Source organism: Camelus ferus, chromosome 11 (genome assembly GCF_009834535.1).
Source record: "Camelus ferus isolate YT-003-E chromosome 11, BCGSAC_Cfer_1.0, whole genome shotgun sequence".
In the NCBI taxonomy this organism is placed as follows: Eukaryota; Metazoa; Chordata; class Mammalia; order Artiodactyla; family Camelidae; genus Camelus; species Camelus ferus.
In genome coordinates, this window is record NC_045706.1 from 69,399,304 (window position 1) to 69,423,168 (window position 23,865).

At 45.8% G+C, this 23,865-nt stretch overlaps 1 protein-coding gene across 1 annotated transcript in view; it reads left to right on the plus strand.

Moving 5' to 3' along the window:
* The window catches only part of SIPA1L2 (signal induced proliferation associated 1 like 2), a 195,434-nt gene that overhangs the window by 86,460 nt on the left and 85,109 nt on the right, over positions 1–23,865 (plus strand). The window contains 1 exon segment of the mRNA XM_032491815.1: positions 11,802–13,520. Coding sequence (XP_032347706.1) covers positions 12,044–13,520 — 1,477 coding nt within the window. The 5' untranslated portion in view covers positions 11,802–12,043.

Sequence of the window (23,865 nt, forward strand, 5' to 3'; positions counted from 1 at the left end):
CCAATCCCCAATACCATACATTCTTCAGAAACTTGGGTGCCGTGTAATACTTCATTGTACCGTATTTACCGCATGTATCATAGTTACCTCTGGCCACTGGCTGTTAAGCCTCTTGCAGATTTTTCATTCTTGTCCTTCTGGAGTGAGTATCTTCCTGTATGAGCTGTCTCCCACACCTCTCATTTCTTAGATTTTTCAGATACAGATGTACGAGTCAGATGATTTGCACAATTGACTTTATTGCTGTTCAGAGTCTGCAGCTCCTGAGGGTACCCCTCCCGGACCCTGACCAGCACGGAGAGGGTGTGTGTGTGCACGCCCGCACGTGGATGACTCTTATAATGAACTAGAGGCAGAAGTGATGTCCGATTCTTTTAGCTTCATTTCTCCTGTTGCTTGTTTTGCTTGTGCCTGTCTTAACCAGCCAAGTTTCTTGAAGATTAGGAAGCTCTGTCATTCATCTTTAATGCTCCCCCTGCCTCCCACAGCATCCAGTGCAGCGCCTAATAGAACTGAATACGTTTATTTACTGGAGTCACAAAAGGGTTTTTGTATCAGATAATCAACTTCATAAAGCTGTTCAGCAGAACTCAGTGTCCTATAATTCAGATAAACATGAGAACATTGTGAAGACGGCTTTGAGACCTTGTGATTAGCGAAGGGAGTTTGTTGTGTGTTTGCTGCTAAAATGACTGTTTTTTAAAAAACCCAATGCCAGACTATTGTATAGATTGACGGGGTTTTCTTTTCATGCTCTTTATGCTCAGTTGAAAGGAAGCATCTTCGGATTTGATGGCTTTCTGGTCTACTTGTTGGTTTTAACAAAGAGCGCATTGAAGATAGTCACTTTGTACATCTAGTTCAGTTTCCAGGAGTATTGATTGCTTTTCGTTTTGTTCAGCAAGGTGAGACACACTTTTCGCTCTGCAAGAGCTTTTACTGTGGATTCACTGGAAAATACCACACATGAGAAGAAAGTGAAGGTTGCTTCTCCTTTAAAAAAAATTTTTTTTTTTAAATGGAGGGACTAGGGACTGAACCCAGGACCTCGCACATGCTAAGCACGTGCTCTACCACTGAGCCGTCCCCTCCCCACCGTGAGGACTGCTTCTCTTTGAGATAAACAGGATGGGTCCTTCAGAGTATTTTTTAAGGCTCCAGCCTCCCAGGTTTTTATTATAAAGCACTCAGGTTCCCTTGTTGGTCACCCAGTGTCACTAAACCTTCATTTAAAGAAGAGAACAGAGTATTTTCTACGAATGTTAAATGAAAACCACAGAGGTGCGGTCTAAATCAGTTGGCACTAAATAGAAATTCTTTTCCTCTCTTGCTGTGTTTTCCTAAGACACAAATGCCTCAGCTTAAATTATTAATTGGAGTATCTGATTTCCTACTGGGTCACCCGTAATTCAGGGACCACATGGCTGAAGAAAATGCCGTAACTAATAACCTCCTGAGGGAAGGAGGTGCAGGGCTTACCTCTTTTTATCTCTTTCCGATTTAAAAGATTTAGTGGGAAACAGTCAGTACCCACAAGGTGTTGTTCTGTCTCCTTGAAAAAAATTCCAGGATCAAAATATTCTGTTTAGCAAAATGGCTCTTTGTTTATTCTCCCTTTGACGGGCACACGGGTGGATGGAGGGCTAGCTGAAGTGGCTCACTACCACAGGCGGGTTCCTGCTTTTCATCCACACCCCAAAAGTCAAGGACGCCAGAATCATCTCAGCATAATACAGGGCAGTCCCTAAAGTAATTCGGAATAGAAGTTGTAGTTGGGAAGAGAGGAGTGCCTGCCTGCAGATTGTCTGGGGCCTCTCCCTCACCTTCTGACAGCTTCCGTTCGCCTCTTGGAGAATCAGCTTAGCTATTGCAAGGCAGTTACTGCTTTGTGTTCCTCTTACTCTTTGCACATCAATCAACGTGCAGTTACCACGTTAGATCTTTGCAAACATGACTGACTGTGCTCCTGGGGGTTAGTTATGTGCTGTACCCATTTTAATTGCTCAGTTTGAAGTCCGTTATCAATAAATAGTCAAGTTTATCGATAAATATTCATTAACATATAAACCGGTTTTTCCAGCTATTATCTTTTGAACTTTGGATCTAGGAAACGTGGATACCAGCCTTTGCACCTAGATCTCATTGAATCTTGAGAATAATTCTTTGAAATAGCTATGATTATTCCCATTTTAAAGACAGGAAACTGAGGCTCAGAGAGGGCAAGTAACTTTGCTGTAGTCTCAGCTCATGTATGGTGGAGCCTGGATACTTGCTGAGTACCTGTGTGCAAAGACGTGCCTACGCCTTACCAGTCGAGAGGAGGTTAGCGGCGTGTAAACAGGCTGGTGTGCTGTCGTGTGCTGTAATGTCTGCTGGGAAAAATAGTACAGGATGTCAGGGGAGCCCACGTTAAGGTGACTTAGAACCAACGGTGAGTTTGGCAAGGCTTCTGGAGAACCCAGTCTGTGAGCTGAGGTCTGACTAACAACATCCGTTAGCAGGGTGGGGGAAGGGGTCCTGGAGCATCTTTGAACAGGGAAGCAGCCTGTGCAGGGCCCCGGCCATGGCCAACGAAGGGCAGCGTGGTGTGTGGGGTTCCGGCAGCAGGGCGGGGAGGGGGTGCTGAGTAGCTACTCATGGCCCAAGCCATGAGTGACCTGTGCCACCGTAAAGCAGTCCGGCTCCGTTCTGAGTGAAGTGGGGGACTAGTGAAGGGTTCTCAGGTAATCTAGGGAAAATGAGACAGCGGTTCTAACTGTGGTGGTGGCTGTTGAGATAGTGAGGTCTGCGTGGATTTGAGAATGCGTAGAAGGTGGAGCCGGCCGGTCTCGGATTGCACGTGGCCTCTGCGGGGAAGGCAGGATGAGCCCCAGGTGCTGGACTTGCGCAGCAGGTGGGCGGGAGGAGGAGCAGGTGCAGAGGGGAGGGCAAGGGGATACATGGCGCATCGGAGCCTTCTTTGGGCTAGGGATGGATTTCAGCGTCATCGGCATAGAGATGACACATGCATCTGCTAGCATTGCACAAGAAAATGTGCGGAATTAGAAGAGAAGGCAGCTTAGAATAAGCCCCGAGGAGCATCGACCCTGAAGGAAGACGAGAGGAGGAGCCAGCAAGGAAACCGCAAAGGGAGAATCAGGAATCACGGCGTGTCATGCGGGTGTCATGGTGACGTGTTGACTCAGTACGTTGGGGTAGTTTGCTTTGCAACCAGTTCAGATTGGGGGATGCAGGCTGGTGATGAGTGCCACCTGAGTGCCAAGCCCGGCTCTCGGGGCTGCGGGAGCGGGCAGTGGACACGGTAGACCAGGTCCCTACGCTGATAGGGAGCAGAGCGCTTCCCTTAGACAGCCACATGGCAGCCCCCCCAGCAGACTTCGGATTTGGCCCCTTTATAATTCATCATAACGTCAGGTCATGCTGTGGGGCTCCAGTGGAGACTGAGTCCTTCAGGCACTTTTTACTGGGTCCTCTGCTTCACTCTGATGATGAAAAATCCTTAAGCACACCAAGGACACCAGCTTTTGGGGGGTATCACGTATTTGTTTTTCCAAATAGCAGCGTGCAGTGCTTCAAAAAACTGTCTGAATATCCAACGTGAATATCCCACCCCCCAAAAAAAATTATTTTCCTTCCCAAATCCTAGGTAACCCCTATGTCATAAAATATCAGGGAGACACATTTTGCGGGGTTTTTGTGTTGTCATGCCCCCAAATATTTATCTTTGGTACCATCTCAATGTTTAATTCAAGATAAATGTCTAAGAACTAATTTTCCCATCCGGAGCTACCAAAAACTTAGCAAAGCATGAATATTGTGGAGCTGTTATAGCCATTTATGACCATTATTACTTACATTATCACTTAATTATAGCCCATTTTGTCAAATTGTCCCAGATCCATGACATCCGTGGTTTACCGTGATAAAAAGTTTGAGTTAATGGATTGTTTTATAGCTGTTTAGCCATAAGCTCGTTTAACACCAGGCTGATTGTGCCTGAACTTAGTGATTTTACAGGAAGTGCATTTCAGGTGACAGTACCTGGTGCCTGAGCTCACCTCCACTCTGTCATCTTCCTGGCTGCAGGGAGGGCAGGGGTGCGAGGGTTTGCCTTTCTGTTTATTCCCTGCTCAGTTATACACATCAGTATTAGAGGTGATGGAATGTGAGTATAAAAAATAAATGTATTTACGGTAGTTATCCTTTTATTATAAATCTATCATAAAATTTTAACCATTTTTTCCTTTAAATGAGGCTCATAATTTGTGCATTTTGTGGTTTTTCCATCCATTTCCTCCACCTGCAATCCTGCTGAGTGGCTGAACTGCAACTTACAATATTGGTCTCGAAGACTCACTGATGTCTCCTAGAAAACTTTGAGAACATTCTATCGAAAGACACTTATGCTTAAATACCACATTTTCTCTGTTTTGGTGCTTTCCTTTGGAAATCTTGACCGAGACTGAGAATGAGAACAGATCCGTCCTTTGGGCTCTGACGTTCTTGAATGCCCCTTCTAGTCCTGCCCCACTCAAGGCAATCCCACCACCCGGGAGGTCACACCGGTCCATTTATCGAGTTTTAAAGTACCCACGAAGTGCTGGTGACAGTTTTTCCCCCTGGGGCACAAGAGCCACAGAATTTGATGAAATGTAAGAATAATTGGAAACTATTGTGGGGGGGTGTCCTTGGTATTAAAAATGAACTCAAAGAAAGGAAGGACACTGTAGAAACAGGTTAGCGATTCATTTTTTTTAAACATTTTTTATTGATTTATAATCATTTTACAATGTTGTGTCCAATTCTAGTGTAGAGCACAATTTTTCAGTTATACATGAACATATATATATTCATTGTCACATTTTTTTCTCTGTGAGCTACCATAAGATCTTGTATATATTTCCCTGTGCAATCTTGTTTATCTATTCTACATTTTGAAATCCCAGTCTATCCCTTCCCACCCCCTTGGCAACCATAAGTTTGTATTCTATGTCTATGAGTCTGTTTCTGTTTTGTATTTATGCTTTGTTTGTTTGTTTTAGATTCCACATATGAGCGATCTCATATGGTATTTTTCTTTCTCTTTATGGCTTACTTCACTTAGAATGACATTCTCCAAGAGCATCCATGTTGCTGCAAATGGCGTTATGTTGTTGATTTTTATGGCTGAGTAGTATTCCATTGTATAAATATACCACATCTTCTTTACCCAGTCATCTATTGATGGACATTTAGGCTGTTTCCATGTGTTGGCTATTGTAAATAGTGGTGCTGTGAACATTGGGGCGCAGGTGTCCTTTTGAAGTAGGGTTCCTTCTGGATATACGCCCAGGATTGGGATTCCTGGGTCATATGGTAAGTCTATTCCTAGTCTTTTGAGGAATCTCCATACTATTTTCCACAATGGCTGTACCTAGCAATTCATTTTAATCAACGAGCCTTCTACGATGAACGCTGCATCCTCCGTCCCAGCAAGTGGTCAGGATCCAGGTTGGGGCAGTTCCCTGGGGAAGAGGCTGTCCTGCCACTGACTGGGTCTCACTGCAGATTATCAGTCCACTCTCTGGTAAAGTCCTCAGGAAGGGATTCGGTGACTCTGCATTGTCTTTGATGTTTAACTTTGTTTGGTAACCACACCAAGAGAGCAGGGTGAATTCATTTAGCCATGAAGTTAGGAAAGTAGTTCATTTAGGGTACTCTTAAGTAGAATTTGTATTCCATTACACACATATGTGTGTGTGTGTGTGTGTGTATGCTGCACCTCCATTGTCTGTTCAGCTGTTGATGTGCACTTATGATGCTTCCATATCTTGGCAATCATAAATAATGTTGCTGTTAATAGCAGGGTGTATGTATCTTTTTGAATTAATTCTTATTTTGTGGTTGGCTTTATTCCTTTCATAGCTATGTAAGTTTAAAAAGCTAAAGATCTAAATGTTCTCAGAAACAATGAACAGTACATATATGTAAATTAAAAAATATTATGTGCAATAAAAAAAAGTCTATCAAGCCATGAAAGACATAGAAGAAACTTGAAAGACATGTTACTAAATGAAAGAAGCCAGTCTGAAAAGGCTACAAACTGTACGATTCCAGCCAAATGACGTTCTGGAAAAGGCACAGCTACAGAAACAATAAAAAGATCGTGGGGAGAGGGAGGGAGGGATGAACAGATGGAGCACAAGGGATTTCTAGGAAATGAAATTACCCTGTATGATACTATAGTGGTGGCTACATGTCATTATGCATTTGTCAAAGCCCATAGAATGTACAACATCAAGAGTGAACCCTAACGTAATCTATGGACTTTGGCTGATAATAATGTGCCCATGTGGGTTCATCGATTGTACCAAATGCGCCACACTGATGGGGGATGTTGAGGGCAGGGGAGTATATATGTGCGGGTGGGAAGGGCTATGTGCAAACTCGTTATTTTCTGCTCAGTTCTGTTGTGAACCTGAAACTGCTCTGAAAGTATAAAGTTCTTTTAAAAAAAAAAAGAATTAAGGCAGGAGGGAGCAAGTGGGAAGGGAGATAGGTACCCATGCCACGCACATATAGGGGTCCCTTTTATTTTACTCTTCCTTTCTTCCTTTCTTCCTTCCTTCCTCCCTCCCTTCCTTCCTTGCTTTTTTACACATATAATTTTTTAAAATTTTGTGGGGATTGGGGTGGTTAAGTTTATTTATCTATTTATTCATTTATGTATTTTAATGGAGGTGCTGGGGATTGAACCCAGGACCTCGTGCATGCTAAGCATGCTCTCTACCACTGAGCTGTGCCCTCCCCCGTCTATTTTATGTTTTCTTTTTTTTAAATTTTTTTCTGGTGGGGTTAAGTATCTAGGTTTATTTATTCTTAGAGGAGGTACTGGGGATTGAATTCAGGACTTCATGCATACTAAGCATGTGCTCTACCACTGAGCTATACCCTCCACCCTATTTTATGTTTTCTTAATATTTCATGAAATAGCACTTTGGCTTTTGCAGGAAAATGCCATGGCGTTTTTGTTTGAGAACTCTGCATTGGCCAGTTGAACACCATCGTAACCTGTCAGAACGGCAGAATGGTGTAAAATCACAGAGGAAGGACAGGCGCGCACTTAACAGAAGTCCATTAAACAAATGACATGCGGGGCTCTCAGGTCACATACCTTCATCTCTAACTGAACATGAGGGATGCCCTTCTGACCGGGTCCTCTGACTGTGCGGTTCCCACTTGCCATCCTGTTTTGGAGTGGCACCACGCGCAGGCATCACGCCAGCTCCCCAGGAAGCTGGCAGTGGGCCACCTGCAGGAAAACGGAGCTCTGCGGTCCATCAGCTGCTCTGCCCGACCCGGGACGGGTCAGAGACCGAGGGTGGGGCAGGCCATGTGGGTCTCATTCTCGTCCTGTTTGGGGCCAGACCTTTAGCCTCATGGACACACTGCAGAGACGATTAGAAGGTGAAGCATGGCGTTCTTCCTTTCCGTACAGTGGGAAGACCTGTCTGTCATCACTTCGTTATCTGGTACAGAATTAGGGGAGGGAAGCCCTCTTTTCAGAGTGGAGCAGTTGTTGAATTTAGAGTCGAGGCAGCCTGTTGTCAGGATTTGGGTCTAAGTGTCCTGCAAAGAGTTAACAATTCTCTGTGTTTGAGTTATAATTAACTCTATAATTAACGTGTTTCTGCAAAATTATTAAACTTTTATGATTATACTAGATTTCAGTAGCACAAGAGCCTGCCATTTAAATATCAAATATTTTACTTTTTGTTTCTTTATTTACGTTAGCTGATGGATAGTTGATTTATAATGTTGTGTTAGTTTCAGGTGTACAGCAAAGTGATTCGGTTATACAGATAGACATCTAGTCTTTTTCATTATAGGTTATTACAAGATACTGAATATAATTCCCTGTGTTATACTATAGGACCTTGTAGTTTATCTATTTTATGTAAAGTAGTCAGTATCTTCTCATCCCAAACTCCTAATTCATCCCTCCTTCCTCTCTTTTCCCTTCGGTAACCATAAGTTTCTTTTCTATGTCTGTGGGTCTGTTTCTTACTGTTTTGTAAATAAGTTCATTTGTATCATTTTTTAGATTCCACATATAAGTGATAGCATATGATATTAAAAAAAATTTTTTTTTGGCCAGGAGAAGGGGAGGTAATTAGGTCTATTTATTTACTTACTTTTGAAGGAGGTACTGGGGGTTGAACCCAGGACCTTGTGCATGCTAAGCATGCGCTCTACCACTTGAGCTATACCCTCCCCCACATATTAAATACTTTATATTATGATAAAGGTTACTGCCTGTCATATATATTGAGTAATTTGTGGATTTATTGAATAACGTTTATTGAGCATCTCTACCACATCCTGGAAAAGGTGCCAAGCATGGCAGTTGAAGTGGGGAACAGATGCAGCTCGGGGGCCTCACAGAGAGTTACAGGGAGTGAAACTGGAAGTCACTGAAAGATGTGGAAATGGGCTTGTCCATAAGGAGGGAGAGGGTGCCACGGACCCCGTGCGGGGACACTGGGCGGGGATGGGAAGGACGAGGATGAACTGCTGTCCCCTCGGCCGAGGCAAGTGATGGATGCTCTGTTTAGAGGGACATGGACCTGAAGAGGGGGCAGCCTGAAGACTGGGAGACCTGCAGATGGCTGGGCCCCCATAGAGGAGGAGAGGGGCGAGCCCGGGGAGATGAGGCTTCAGAGCAGGGCAGGTTGGGGAGAGACTCGCAAGCCAGGGTTTAGGTTTTCATCTTGAGAAAGATGGCAAGTCTCAAAGGATTGTCAGCCAAGGTCATATTTTTAGTTGGGGTTTGTTAAGTTTCTACTCTCTTCAGTGGTAATCACTCTATGTAAGTTTTCTATTCTTGGATTAGTTTGGGGAATTTGTATTTTGCCAGGAAATCAGTAGTTTCCTCTCTGTTTCCAAACGTATGGCCACAGATTGCTTGTGGGGTAATTCTTTTACACTTGTATTCATCTCAGTATCTCCTTGTGTGTGTGACCGTGTCTCCCGTCTCGTTTCCGCATGGCTGTGATGCTGCTCTTTCTCTCTTTTCCGTTTTCAGGCTCGGGAAGGAGTCTTACCTGTTTTCTTCCTCTTTAAAAAAAAAAAAAAACTACCTTTTGGATTTGTCTGTTCTTTCTTTTTTTCTTTTAACATTTTTTTATTGAGTTATAGTCAGTTTACAATGTTGTGTCAAATTCCAGTGTAGAGCACAATTTTTCAGTTGTACATGAACATACATATATTCATTGTCACATTTTTTCGCAGTGAGCTACCGCAAGATCTTGTATATATTTCCCTGTGCTACACAGTCTAATCTTGTTTATCTGTTCTGCATATGCCTGTCAGTATCTACAAATTTTGAACTCCCAGTCTGTCCCTTCCCACCTCCCTCCCCCTGGCAACCACAAGTTTGTAGTATTCTATGTCTATGAGTCTGTTTCTGTTTTGTATCTTTGTTCTTTTTTTTTTTTTTTTTGGATTCCACATGTGAGCGATCTCATATGGTATTTTTCTTTCTCTTTCTGGCTTACTTCACTTAGAATGACATTCTCCAGGGACATCCATGTTGCTGCAAATGGCATTATGTTGTTGATTTTTATGGCTGAATAGTATTCCATTGTATAAATATACCACATCTTCTTTATCCAGTCATCTGTTGATGGGCATCTAGGCTGTCTCCATGTCTTGGCTATTGTAAATAGTGCTGCTGTGAACATTGGGGTGCAGGTGTCTTTTTGAAGTAGGGTTCCTTCTGGATGTAAGCCCAGGAGCCGGATTCCTGGGTCATATGGTAAGTCTGTTCCTAGTCTTTTGAGGAATCTCCATACTGTTTTCCACAGTGGCTGCACCAAACTGCATTCCCACCAGCAGTGAAGGAGGGTTTCCTTTTCCCCACCCCCACCATTCCATTAATTTCAGCTTTTATCTGTATTCATTTTTTCTTTCCTTTGGTATATTTTGTTGTTTTTTTCCTAATTTGTTAAGATGGTGAGCCCTCAGTTCCTGATTATATTTCTAGAAACGACACAGTTCAGTGATTGAGACTGAGGTCAGGTAGGGCTTGGTTCTTCCTTCTGTAACAGGATGCATGCGGGTTAGTGGTCAGTAACGAACATGAGTACCATTTTACAGCCTACTGAGAATCCACACAGCTCTGTGCTAACCATGAGAGGTTATTCTTACTCTTTCAAACTTTGTTGAGGGTTCTGTAAGCAGCAGACTTATCGATTGAATGTATAGTATGCAGAAGCCTTGTCCAGCAAGTCAGATGCCGCTTCAGCAGAGAGCTATCAGGGAGAAAGTTGTTTCTTTGGTATCTCAGTTGCCATTTTTTCAGTTTTCATGAAAAGATTTGAGGATAATCTAAGTTATATAGGCTAGAACTGTAATTCAGCATCATCTGTGATTCTTTTAAACACATGAATTCTAAGTGAAATAGTTAAGACGGACGCAGTCAGGTCTCCTTTCCCTCTGAGGACCCCGGGCAAGTGCTGGTCTGTTTGGTGCACAGAAGCATCTGACTGCTCATTCTTGCTCTGTTTCCCACATCCTAAAATATCATCATATTTCCTCGATTATGAAGCTGCCCTGGGAACAGACAGCGTGTTGTCATGGCCAGGCTGATTTTTTTCCCCCCAAAGAGGAGGAAAGCGAGCTGCTATCATAAGTAAAGGCCTGCTATTCCAATAGACCGCCGCATGGTCATCGCAAAGCCATTAGGAGCCCACTGAAAACAGTTCTTCCACTGTTTAGCTAGTTGGAGTTTTAACATTATTTCTAACAGGATTGCAGTAATTTTTTCTGCTTTGGTGAAGGCTGAGGGAAGTCAACTATATTATACTTTTATTATCATCATTATTTTCGAAGAAGTAGCGTCATTCTTTTATTCTTGCACCACCAGTAAGATTCTCAGCCAGCCATCACTTAGGGAAATATGTAATACCTGGAATAAATTGGAAAAAAAATGATTTGTAATTAAAGAGGAGAGCTGATGAGGTCAAGGATCTACCAGCCGCACAGGTGAATTGTGTTTTCCGTCTCTCAGCTTCCATTTCCCCTGCGCACTTGTCAGGTTGCTAGTGGTGTGATGCGCTCGAAAGTTGTGCTTGTTCAGATGTCGCATTCCTGAAGACTCCTTCCCGCTGTAACTCTGTGAGTTCCTATTTGCTTGCAAGAGGGTGTTCAGAAAACTCATTGGTAATGCCCGGGATGGCCCCTTTTGCTCCTGGACGTTTTGAGTTTAACTGTTTTGAAAGTTTAATAATACTCAAACAATTACATGATCACTGTGTTACTCTTATAACTAACTGAAATGTGGTTTGATTGCCTGATGCGAGCCGGGCTCCATTAATAGGCCATGTTGATACAGAGATGAAAGGCGTCGTTCCTGACATAAAGGAGCTTGCAGTGAGCTAGCGGAGGAGACTGATGGGTAAACAGCACTGAGAGTGTAAGGGGAACGGCTGTGGTACGTGTGGGTGGAGTGTTATGGAAACACAGAGGAAGCACGCTTTTCTCAGATGTGGGCTGAGGGTGGGAGAGGTCCTGGAAAGTTTCTTAGAGAGGGTAATGCTTGACTGTGTGGTGTGAATTCTAGGCAGCCAAGTAGAGCAGGAGGGCAGAGCGTTAGGAGAGGAGATGTATGAACACCAGTGCAGGACCAGGAAACTGCATGACCCTTTGGTGGGGAATTGAAGATGGTCAGGAGGAGGAGCAAAGGACAGAGAAGAAACCATATGGAGAATGTGTTGAACTTGAGCTGTAATCACTGTTAATGGCTGTTTTCTGTTTTTCAGTTCAGGTGAAGGAAATGCGGCCAGATGTCTTAAAGGATGCTTTTGAAAAGGACGGAGGTGCACAAAATTATTACAACAGCTGAGAAACAAGTGGGTTTCAGAGACACCATACTCTGAAGATGTTGTTTGCTTTTGGTTAAGAAGAGAAACCACAGCTGTAGAAGAAGCCTTGGTGAGTAACAATGTCGTTAGACTTACACCTGTCCTCCTCGTGAGACTTGGAGCGTCTCGGCTGGGGAGACATGAGTGACCCCAGGCAGTCACAAGAAGAGAAGCACAAGCTTGGCAGAGCCTCTTCCAAGTTCAAGGATCCTCCCAGGATCATGCAGTCCGATGATTATTTTGCTCGAAAATTTAAAGCCCTTAATGGCAACATGGGACCCGCCGCCTCTCTGAATGCCCCGAGTTCCAGCGAGAGCGGCGGTCCGGCTAATGGTACCCCAGCCATGCCCAAGATGGGTGTGAGAGCGAGAGTGTCCGAGTGGCCTCCTAAAAAGGACTGCTCCAAGGAGCTGCCCTGCAAGACCCTGTGGGAGAGCCGGTCTCAGACCAGCTACGAAAGCGTCACGTCCATCATGCACAATGGGCAGAATGACCAGAGTGATGGCCAGCCAGAGGCGCAGCTTGACCTAGACTTCGTGGAGGACAAGTACACAATGGGAGACATCTTCGTTCACTCGCCTCAAAGGGGACTTCACCCCATAAGACAGAGGAGCAATAGTGACGTCACCATCAGTGACATCGACGCCGAAGATGTCTTAGACCAAAACGCGGTGAACCCCAACACCGGGGCCGCCCTCCACAGGGAGTACGGGAGCACGTCTTCCATCGACCGGCAGGGCTTGTCCGGGGAAAACTTCTTCGCTATGCTCCGGGGGTACCGGGTGGAGAACTACGACCACAAGGCGATGGCCCCTTTCGGGTTCCCCGAGTTCTTCCCCTGCGATCCTGCGATCTCTCCCAGCCTCCACGCGGCGGCACAGATCTCGCGAGGAGAATTCGTCCGCATCTCAGGCTTAGACTATGTGGACAGTGCCCTCCTAATGGGGAGAGACAGGGACAGGCCGTTCAAACGGAGGTTGAAGTCGGAGTCGGTGGAAACGTCCCTCTTCCGAAAGCTGCGGACCGTTAAAAGCGAACACGAGACCTTCAGGTTCACCTCCGACCCGGAGGACGGCCGCCTGGAGAGGGGCGTCCGCCCTTGGCACTGTCAGCGCTGCTTTGCACATTACGACGTCCAGAGCATTTTGTTTAACATCAACGAAGCCATGGCGACGCGGGCCAAGGTGGGGAAGAGGAAGAACATCACCACCGGCGCGTCGGCGGCCTCGCAGACCCAGGTGCCGGCGGGCCAGGCGGGCGGCTGCGAGTCCCCGCTGGGGAGCAAGGAGGACCTCAACTCCAAGGAGAACCTGGACGCCGACGAGGGCGACGGCAAGAGCAACGAGCTGGTCCTCAGCTGCCCGTACTTCCGGAACGAGACGGGGGGCGAGGGCGACAGGAGGATCGCCCTCTGCAGGGCCAGCTCGTCCTCCTTCAGCTCCGGGGAGAGCTGCTCCTTCGAGTCGTCGCTCAGCTCCCACTGCACCAACGCGGGGGTGTCGGTCCTGGAGGTGCCCAGGGAGAACCAGCCCATCCACCGGGAGAAGGTGAAGCGCTACATCATAGAGCACATCGACCTGGGCGCTTACTACTACCGCAAGTTCTTCTATGGCAAAGGTAGGCCGGGGCCCGGGGCGCTGTCCTCGGGGCGCCCGCGGTGCGCGGCCGTGTGTCGGGGCGCGTCCTTGGGAGCGTGCGGGGCCGCTGTCCCCTGTGCTCGGGCCTGTTGGCGTCCTGGACCCTCCGTCGCTGCCAGAGTATCCCCCCACCCTTAGAAGCCCCCCGTTTCCTGCCTTCGCAGATTCACAGCCCCCGATGTGGAAGCGCCTGCTTCCTTTCTCTCTCTCTCACTCTGCCGGCCTGGGGGCGTCACACACGTAGACTTCATTTTTTAGATCCACCCCTTCCCTGGTTAACACGATCGCCCTTTCATTGCTCGAAATCGTCTATTACACTGTTCACAGTGCATGATTCTGGTCCTTCTCCCCTAGTCTTCTCTGTACTTTTCTCCTCCACCTTCACTTCATCTTTTGAATCTTACGTCTTTGCAGCTCCGACGGCATTGTTGTATGCATTGTGGGTGTTAAATAAGTCTTTGTGAAGAGGATGTATGAGTTAGCCCGAAAGACAAATGTCGTTTTCTTGAAATTCTACAAACAGGCGTAAAGGTTAAGACACAGATAATTCCATGGTATTGTTATTTTAGGAATTCTTTAATTACATGTAAAATAAATGATGTTCGCTTTTATTTATTATTATTTTTTAATGAAGGGGCTGGGGATTGAACCCAGAACCTCGTGCATGTTAAGCACGTGCTCTACCACTGAGCACTATACCCTCCCCCTCCCTAAATTTTATTTACATGGTAAGGCTTGAAGGATGCATTCCTCAGAAGTCCTGTAGGTGAGTCCTCAGCCTTTAGGTAAGTGTCCTCAGTTATTCCAGGGACATGAGAATCACTCTGTTCGAGAGGCTTAAAAGAAACGTGTTGAGGCATATGTCAGTAACACAGGGCACAGGGAGCCCTCGGGGACGCTGGCCCTGCCTTCTTGGTGGGTGTGACTTGCTCCTTTCCACCCCTCCTTCTAGGACAGCATACTTTTCAGGGTCATAGTTTTCTGTTTCCAGTTTTACCTGTGTACCCCTTCCTGTTCCCAGGTGTCACGTCTTGGAACACGAAGGAGGCGGGGGTGGGTCCAGCCAGCCCCGGGGTGTTTCTCTTCCTTCTGTGGCTTCATGAATAAACTCTCCTACCACCGGCATGGATAATGGTGAACTGATGGTACTTTGAATTTATTTAAAATTGGTTTCTGTCTTCAGAATGCTTGCCTGTAGTCTTTGACCCCAGCTGTTTCTTTCTGGGGTAGGTTGGGGTGTCACTCCGGCCTCAGGAGGTCACTCCATCCACCTCAGTACCTGGAACCTTTTTGGTGCCTTTTCCCATGGACGACAAGCCAGATACAGTGCAATTACTATTTTTTAATGTTTTATTTATTTGTTAACTTAATTTTTTCTTTTTTTTTTTTTTTTTGAGGTGGGAGGTAATTAGGTTTATTTATTTTTTAGAGGAGGTACTGGGGGTTGAGCCCAGGACCTCATGCATGCTAAGCACGTGCTCTGCCACTTGGGCTATACCCTCCCCACCAAGTGCAGCTATTAACCATTTCCCCACATTTTTGCATCAATCCAGACTGAACCAGTCAGCCAATAACATAGTATTAGGAAATTGTATACATTAGCGGAACGACTGATATTGATAAGAACGTAGCTAACTAAGCAGGCACGTGCATTGCGACTGGTCACATAGTTTGTCTTTCTGTTCTCGGTCTGATGACTTGGTGGGGCTGAAATAATTTTGTCAGCATCTTGGGTCCCCAGCGGTGTCCCCCGCACGCCGGTCTCAGTCCTGGCTCCCGGTGTACATCGGTCTCACCATTGTGAGTTACAGCCTCCCAGCCAGTGAACTCAAAGAATCTCGGGCCTTCTTTTTAGTCTACTCCAGAAATAACTCCTGGCCCTCACGACTGTACGTGCAGGGGCAGCGCCTTAGAAAACTCTGCTCACGGATGCTTTCTAGGTGGAAGTGAGTTATTTTTGGAAAGGGGGACCATGGAGAAATGGACTAACTATTTCAGATTTTTTTTTTAAATCGATGAAGCCGTGACTGTCAATGCTAGCAATAAAATAGTCTCTTAGAATGATTATGCCCTGAAACCCTCAGGCAATGAGTCATTCTATTTAGTTTTGTAAGTAGTTTGTGATTCACCCTTTAAAATATCAGAACGTAAGAATTCTATATATGTGTGTATATGTATACATGCGTGTTTAGTACTAGCATCTTATTTTTACTCCTTTGCACATCTCAGTGTCTGAAGTCTATGCAGCGTAAATAGAATAAAGAACTGATGTCTTCTGCACCCAGGGTTGCCACCCTTTAATGTTCCTAGGGTCTGTTTTGAGAGATGATTTTGTTAATTCTCCTGACCCCCTTCTGTAGTTTCCCTTGAACTCTTAACTCTCACTTCCTGAGAATTTAAAGGGTTGTCTGTGGGTGGAGGCACTTTTTCTGCTTTGCTGCTCAGGATTTTCCAGGGCTTTAGAAATGATATCATCAAACTTGTTGGGTTGGACTGTGATATAAAACATCAGTAAGCTCCAAGGAAAGATCTGAGTGAGCGTAGACGCCCTGGAGGGGAGTGGAGCGTGGGTGCAGACACGTGGTTTGACAGTTTCGGGGTGCTGGGCTCCCTCTGGGTCTGGGAGTGAGCCAGACAGCTAAAGTCTAGCCTCCTCTACGAAGCCTGCAAAGTGAGGGAACGGGGCGGCCATCCCTGAGGCCCTCTGTTTTCAGTGACCTGCAGTTCTGTGCTGGGGAAGGTGACTGCTGTGCGGCTAATGGGACCTGGGGCCACGATGGAGCAGAGGAGACCGGCTCAGACGGAGCCCCAGTCTGCCTCTCTGCCCTAGCTCCCTGCAGCTGTGAACCATGCCTGCTTTCCCCTATGTGTGTAGCTGTTCCCTGCGGGCCCATCACTTCAGAACGCAATTGGCTACAACAGCAACTGCTGGGCTCTGGCTCGTCTCTCTGCAGAGTCATCAAGGGTTGAAAGCGGCAGCGGCAGCCTGGATTCCCTGTGGTCAGGTGGCCGAGGCCGCCTGTGTATGGGGATGGAGCCCAGCTTTTCCCCGTGGACTACACACTTAAAAGCATTTGTTTACCAGATACAGAGGGCAATGATTAAATTAATAATCCCCTCCCCCCATTTTGCATCCACCTAGATTCACACCAGCTTCAACCAGTGGACTTCAGAGCGGCCAACACCATAGTTTCAGGAACATCGTGGTGTGTGTTTGTTTGTTTGTGTTTAAATGCAGACGCTCTGAGCAGGCTGGCCCAGATTGAGAGGGTGTTTCCACAGGTAGCTTTTCTCTTTTCCTTTGTTTTTTTCCCCCTTCATTCAAGTTGTTCTCTTTGGAAGCAGGCTCTCAGGGAATCTTTTGAGGCTTTCCAGAATGCCTTTCTGTTTTTCTCCATTCTTCATTGTTCTGTGTGCAGCTTCATTTCCAAAAGGATGAAATGGCCCCCGAACGCTGGGAAAGGTTTAAAGCACTGAGCTTTAATCATGTGGGTGACTCTTTATTGGGTTGTTAACGTGAAATGGCTTCCCTTTGCACCTGGGGTGTATTCCTGTGATACATAGTCACCAACGGCTTTTTAGTAACTTTGCAGAGGGATTTATGCAGGGGAGTAGCCTGCCACGTTCCATACACAGTGAAGCAGCATCACTTGTCTGGGCAAATCCATCTGTAGCCTTTAGTGAAACAGCTTTTTAAAAGAGCGTGGGGATTGCAGCAAGCTTAGTGAGTGCTCCGTCATGTTTCGTGACCGTGGAGACGGGTGGGTACCGTGTGCCGGCTGCTCTTTCTCTCACGGAACTTGGAAAACCGCCGTTCCCTCCTCTGGGACCTGGGGCCCCTTAGACAGGGATTCCCTCCGGACACTTGATTTGAAGTCCCTTGAGTTTCCCTTGCAGCACAGCAGACCACCTGGTGCTTAGGGCCACTTAGAGCCTCGGGCCAGCAGCAGGCTGTCCCCAGTGTGGCTGAAGCCGGAGCCACTGGCACAGCAGAGAGATGCTGTGGGTTCCTGGGTGTCTGGTACTTTTTAGGAACTTGTACACCTGATAATTATTTGGGAGTCCTAAAGCTGCCCTGTGCCTGACATCAGCTCACAGAGGCAAGGGCGGCTCCAGAAGGCAGAGTAAGTCACTTTGGGGTAAAGAGAGGTCAGACTGTTACCGACCAGAGTTCTTGGTCTCCTTAATCAATAAGAGGCCAGACGAGAAATTCACGTAAGGCTTTGTTGTGATTCCTGCTATAGCACCAGGGAGCAAAAACAAGTAACCGGTTCCTTGCTCCTTACTTGGGTAGGGGTGAGCTGATCCGTTACATGGGGTGAGGGTGGGGCCAGATCAGTGGGTGGGGCTGGAGGGGTGGCTTAGGTGGTCCGCCCACCCCCTTGGTGGTGCTGTGTGCAGGGATCTTACGCAGTCCCCTGCGTCTGCTCCTGGCACTTCAGAAATGGCAGTTGGGTTTTAGTGTCTTGTTCATAATTTGCCCTCACTGCCAGTGCATGCAGTTGTATTTAGCCCCTTATAGTTTCTTTCTGTTCTGTTGCTCGAGGAGACACTTGTCCAGGTGTGAGCCCTGCAGCACAGGGTCCCAGGTCCCAGCTGGTCTCAAAACCAGAGCAAAGGCGGAAGCTAGGTGTCTTTGATGACTCAGGAGGGAACTGAAAAGTGGCTGAACTGTTCTGAGCCTCTGGGAACATTGTCTTACAAGAACCATTCCACTGGTACAGGAACATGTGTCCTCTGGATGTAGGGGGAAAAAATACCAAGATTGACCATATTTATCTTTTTTTTTTTTTTTTTTTTTTTGGTTTAGAATTTTTAAGCGACATTTAAGTATTATAGAATGATTATGGGGAAATAAGGAAAGGTAGAGAAACAAAAGGAAAAGAAATAAAATCACCCCAACCCACAAGAGGGAATCCCCAAGAACAGTTTCATCTCTATCTTGGTAGGTTTTGTCTGATGCAAATAAACGTGTGTGTTGGAGCCTTCTGTCGCTGTTGCTGTGGAACTTGCTTTGGGTAATCACATTTCCATCATCTGAACATTTGTAAATTTTGTACAGAGCTGCATCAGCACTTTAAGGGCCATCATCAATTATTTTTGATTTTTTAATTTATTTAAATTTTTTAAGATTGAAGTACAATCAGTTACAATGTATCAATTTCTGGTGCACAGCACAATGTCCCAGTCATGCATATACATACATATATTCATTTTCATAGTCTTTTTCATTAAAGGTTATTACAGGATATTGAATATAGTTCCCTGTGCTATATAGAAGAAGCTTGTTTTTTGTTTTAAATCTATTTTTATATGTATCCACCATGCATGTACAGGGAGATGCCTGGTATTTGCCAACCCCAGTCTGGGCAGAGGAGTTAAGGTCTGTATTTGCGTACTTCAAACAAACAGCTTATCAACTTGATAGAAACAAAGTGATAAAGAGACATTTGTTTCTTCCCCTTGACATGTGGTCCACCTGCAAAACCACTCAGGTCAAATGTACTCACGAAATGTCCATTGTAACAAACAGATCTTTACTCAAAAAGCAAAGTGATATAAATAAAGGTTTAAATTTCATAAAATTTGAAAGATCATAGAAATTTACGTCATAGCCTTGCCCTTCTCCCCTTGGATGTGGGCTGTGCTTAGTAATTCCCCTTGAAAGGATAAAGCAAGGAAGGAGGGAGTGACTCCCGTGGAGAAGTCTGCCAACCCCTGCCCCAGCCAGGCGATGATGGCAGCATCAGCAGTGGTCAGTCACATGGACAGTGTGTATACTTGACATGATGAGTGGCATTTCTGTGGTCTTCCTCTCCAAACCCCAAGCACTAGACAGGTCCCAACTGAGGCACATTGTACAGGATCCCTGCCCAGTGCTCCTCAAAACTGCCAAGGTCATCCAGAAAAGGGGAGAGTCTGAGAAACTGTCACAGCCTGGAGGGAGCCTAAAGAGTCAGGACCACAGTGTAATGTAGTTTCCTGGATGGGATCCTCAAACCAGAAAAGGACATTAGGTAAACAGTAAGAAAATCTGCATAAAATGTAGACTATAGTTAATAAGAATTTATCAGTTGTTGGTTCATTAGTTGAAAACATATACCAAAATAATGTAAGATGTAGATAGCTAGGAAACTGGATGAGGGTCTAGGAGAATCCTACTATCTTGGGAGCTTTTCTGTACATCAATAACAACATTTAAATTGTTTACATAAATTTTTAAAATGTAAGTTATAAATTCTTAAAATATAAGTTATAAATTCTCATGATATGTTTAACATGAGACTCTTTAAGAAGAAAGGAAAATATTTATATGGTTCTTAAAAGTAGCAAACTGACAGGTTTTTGTTCCTTTCTTAAGCTATCAGGATTTCTGTGGGCAGCTGACTCCACTGTGTGTCAGAGAGACTGAAAGTGACCAGACGTCAGTTTCATGGGTCTTTCCCGGACACTCTTGCCCTTGAGTATCTTTCTCAAACTGACCTTGAGGGGCAGAGGAATTGTTACTTTTCCTGATGTCCTTGGCACTCCGGCTTCCAAATCTTCACTGAGCTCTCTGAAGGAGGCCTTTGTGCCCCACTCATTTTTTTCTTGCAGTTTTCTGTAACAAGTACAATGAAAGAAATGCGGACCCTGTAGAAGTTCTGTGTGAGGAGCTGAGTTGGCTTCATAGGGCAGACTTTGTAGTGCGCATGAAAGTCTTCGTTTGCCCAGTTGCCTCCCCTCTGCCTGGTGCTTGGGGTTCCTGGTGTTTATAGTTGCATCATATGCCCGTGAAGACGACAGAGAACTTCTTTGATGTCTCATTCCCATCTTAGCTTTACAAGACTTCTTAGGGCTGGGCAGATTGGGGTTCGTTTTGAAAAGCTTGGAACTTTCCAGAAAAGAATTTTTAGCTGATTCCAAGTGGACTGGATTTCCAACAAAAGGTATATCCATACCACAGTGTAAAGGACAAGACTGGTCTTTCCAAGGTCTGTTTCTGCCCCAGGATGCCAGCCCTTAAGCTTTGAAGACCCTTGCTGTGTCCGGCCCCGCCCTGGCTGGCCATCTGCAGGGCCTGAGAGTGAGTTCCTCTGCTGAATCTGCAGTATATCTCCAGGCATTGTTTCCAGGGCCTGTTTTCTGTAAGCATCTTTAAATTCACTAATTTTTTTTTTTGACTACTCTCACCGAGCTCTATGTAAATTGACCTTTCTCCAGTGGTACTCTTGATCATTCATATTTTAACTGAAGAATGGTATTTGTACATACATACGCCAAATGAACAAATAAAAAGAAAAAGTTCTTCTGGAATGTGTGTAATAGCCCTCTCCCCACTGTTGATACAAGCTGATGATTTTGTGGCTGGGGAATTTCTGCCATCAGGCAGAGGTAGCCATCCATTCTCTTTGTAGTTGGAGGCCTGTGCATCCAACTACAAAGGGCAAGGCAGTGCATCTTAAAGGGCGTAGACCATTCTGGAGTCAGGCTCTTGGGTTTACATCCCAACTCAGTTTTGAACAAGTCCATTAAATTTCTTTGTGACTCAGTTTATCATCTATAAAATGGGATCATAATAAAAATTGCTCCTATAAAGGGCTTAGAACAGCGCCTATTACATGGTATACTTCTTCCTTCTCCCAGTGGTTCTTAAGCACGTGTTTGAGACGTCTCTTTAAAAATAAACTGTTGTCCCCACCCAAGTATAGCATGTAAAGGGCAGTACTTTATTTTAATGGATAAAAGATGAAGAGAAAAAAAAGGAGAGAGGACCACGTGGCAGGGTGCACCCTAGGGAAAGGTGTCTGGTGAAGCCTGCCACTCCGTTCCAAACACATGCACTTAAGTTTCCCGAACATGGCAGTTGTGGGCGGAAGTTCATTCATCAAATGAACCCTGTCGCTGAGTGAGGCATGGCCGCATTTGCTTTGAATTTCATGCCTGGTGGCTTCTTTTTTTGTCCTTCTGGTTTTATACAGTCGCTGAAGAAAATTAAGAGGGAGTTGGACACTATTAAATTCATGCGGGTGAACTGAGGACCACCGAACAATAGTACTATTCTCAGATGCAAATTCCTCCCTGAGCAGATAAAACCCACTCAGTTCTTAACCTCACTGCCTGGCCGGTGCCTCCAACAAACAGAGCTCCCATTGAGGTCCCCGGCGGGGCTCTTAGCACGGAGGGATCACCCAGCTGCACAGGAGATCCAGCCTGGGGGTTAGCGTCGCCTGGGTTCTGAGTGGCTGATGGGACCGGGAAACGTGTACGCTGCCCTGGGGAGGTCACGGCTTCCATCCTCAGAGGTCTGGCCTCAGAAGTCTTCCCAGTTGCTTACTGAGGAAGAACTCATGCTCTCCTATTTCTCTAGGAAGAGTAATTAATTCTCTATTAATACTATAATATTTCTGCATAATTGCCGATGCGGCAGTTAACTGGGCAGACTCCCTTGCATTTTCCTACGGGTACCAGAAGCTGGAAGTTCAAGTCTTTGGAACATAAAGCCTCAGAGCACCTAGAAGCTTCATAAAACCCACCTGCCGTGTATTTGTTCAGATCCAAAATTGATTTCACTCTTTGTCCCACTGAAGAAAGCCGGGCAACCTTTCCTATTAGTAACGGCCCAGGTCTCTCGGCTTTTAGGCAGTGAACTGTTTCTTGCTCTCCCAGTGTTTTCTTTTTCCTTCCCATTCTTCTAGCAAATAACACTAAAAATCATGCCTTACCTCAGGAAGCCCGTGATAGCTGCCTTACTTCTCTAGACTTTCACTTTTTATTCAAGGTTTTCTTAAAATTGTGTCTCCCAAGATGCCACCCTGATGTTCAGGACCGATGTGATGTCTCATCCTTAAGTTGTGTTCATTTTACTGAGCATGAGTTGACTTCTGTCTTTTAAAGCTTTACAGTAATCTCATCCGCCTTGAGGTGATTTACCTGGGAGTGCTCCAGGGTCGGGCGGCCTCAGTTTGCATCCTGACTGTCACCCGGCTTGTGACCTTGAGCACGTCCTTCAGTATTACTGTCTGTAAAATGGGGATACCTGCTCATAGGTAGAGAGGTGACATGAATTACTTTATGTAAGTTATGCTTAATATTGTTGTTTTCACTGTAGTACCTCAGGTTTCTCAAGCTCAGCTAAGGCTTGGGGTAAATTTTGGCCCAAGGAGCCTGTGCATAGCTAAAATGCACCATTTTCCCCCATCGTGGTAAATTCCGTAATTTAATCCATGAAACATCAGGAGGCAGTTTGCAATTCTTTGATGTCTCTGATGACGTTATCTGCAAAAGCAGGTCCTGTTGTTTCATTTCATTCAATCATTCATTCATTCATTTATTCGTCATCCCTTGTTGACTTCTTTATGACTCCTAAAACAGGAGAGGTGATTTAAACTGCAGACAGGCGGCTGTTTGGAGGGGGAGGGTGGCAGGAGATACATCAGAGGAAGGACTTGGACAGCAGCCACCTGCAGGCCCGGGTCTGACCCAGATGGGCAGTGAGCCGACAGCTAAATGGTCAGCTCGCTGTTCAAAGAGCAGAGGACCACTAAACAGAAGCCTCTGCTGTGCGTAGCTAACCAAGCGCGGGCTGCTTGTGGCTCCGATGGGCTTGTTCGTGACCCCGTGGCCCATGGGGTGCTGCCACTCTAAGAAGTCACATGCGGCAGAGCCACAGGGCTTGTCTTGTACACGCTGACCCGGGAGGCCTGTCGAGTGGTGGTCCCTACCCATCCAGAACGTTCGTGACGAACCCAGTACATCTCTCCTCCTGGATACGACAGGACCTGGAAGCAGTGTCTGGGCTGAGGTTCCATGGAGCTCCCCCCTGCCCCCCGTTTTTTTTCTTAAATTCTTCCGAATTAAAATTATTCTTTTCTTTGCTGAACAGCCAAAGTGCACCCCGGAGATGCCCTGAATCTCATTTCCTACACTGAAATCTTGTTACCTGAATTTTTTTGTTTGAAATCTGGCTCTGTTGTATTTGCATGATATGTGGGTTTTCATTCATCCTTTCCACAGCCTTTTCACAGCTCCCATTCTGCCAAGGAAGGGTTTTATGTGATTCACCCTTGAAGCAATTTTATGGAAGTCATGTGCTCGGATAAGTATGGGCTGGGGAGGGGGAGGGGGTGCTTGCTCATTGTCCTGAGCCCGCAGATGAAAAGGCTCTTCTGATGCAGGTGAACAGGGCTGAGCTGTCCTGAGGGGGACCGGCCAGGTGTCATGTGAGAGGGTTAACCTGGCTCCCTCCTGGAAACCTCAGGGGTCATCTTCCCTGCTCTTACCTTCCTGGTGTGCGGGACACCCTGTATGAAAGCTTGACAGTGTGTTAACGGAGTGCAGCAGAA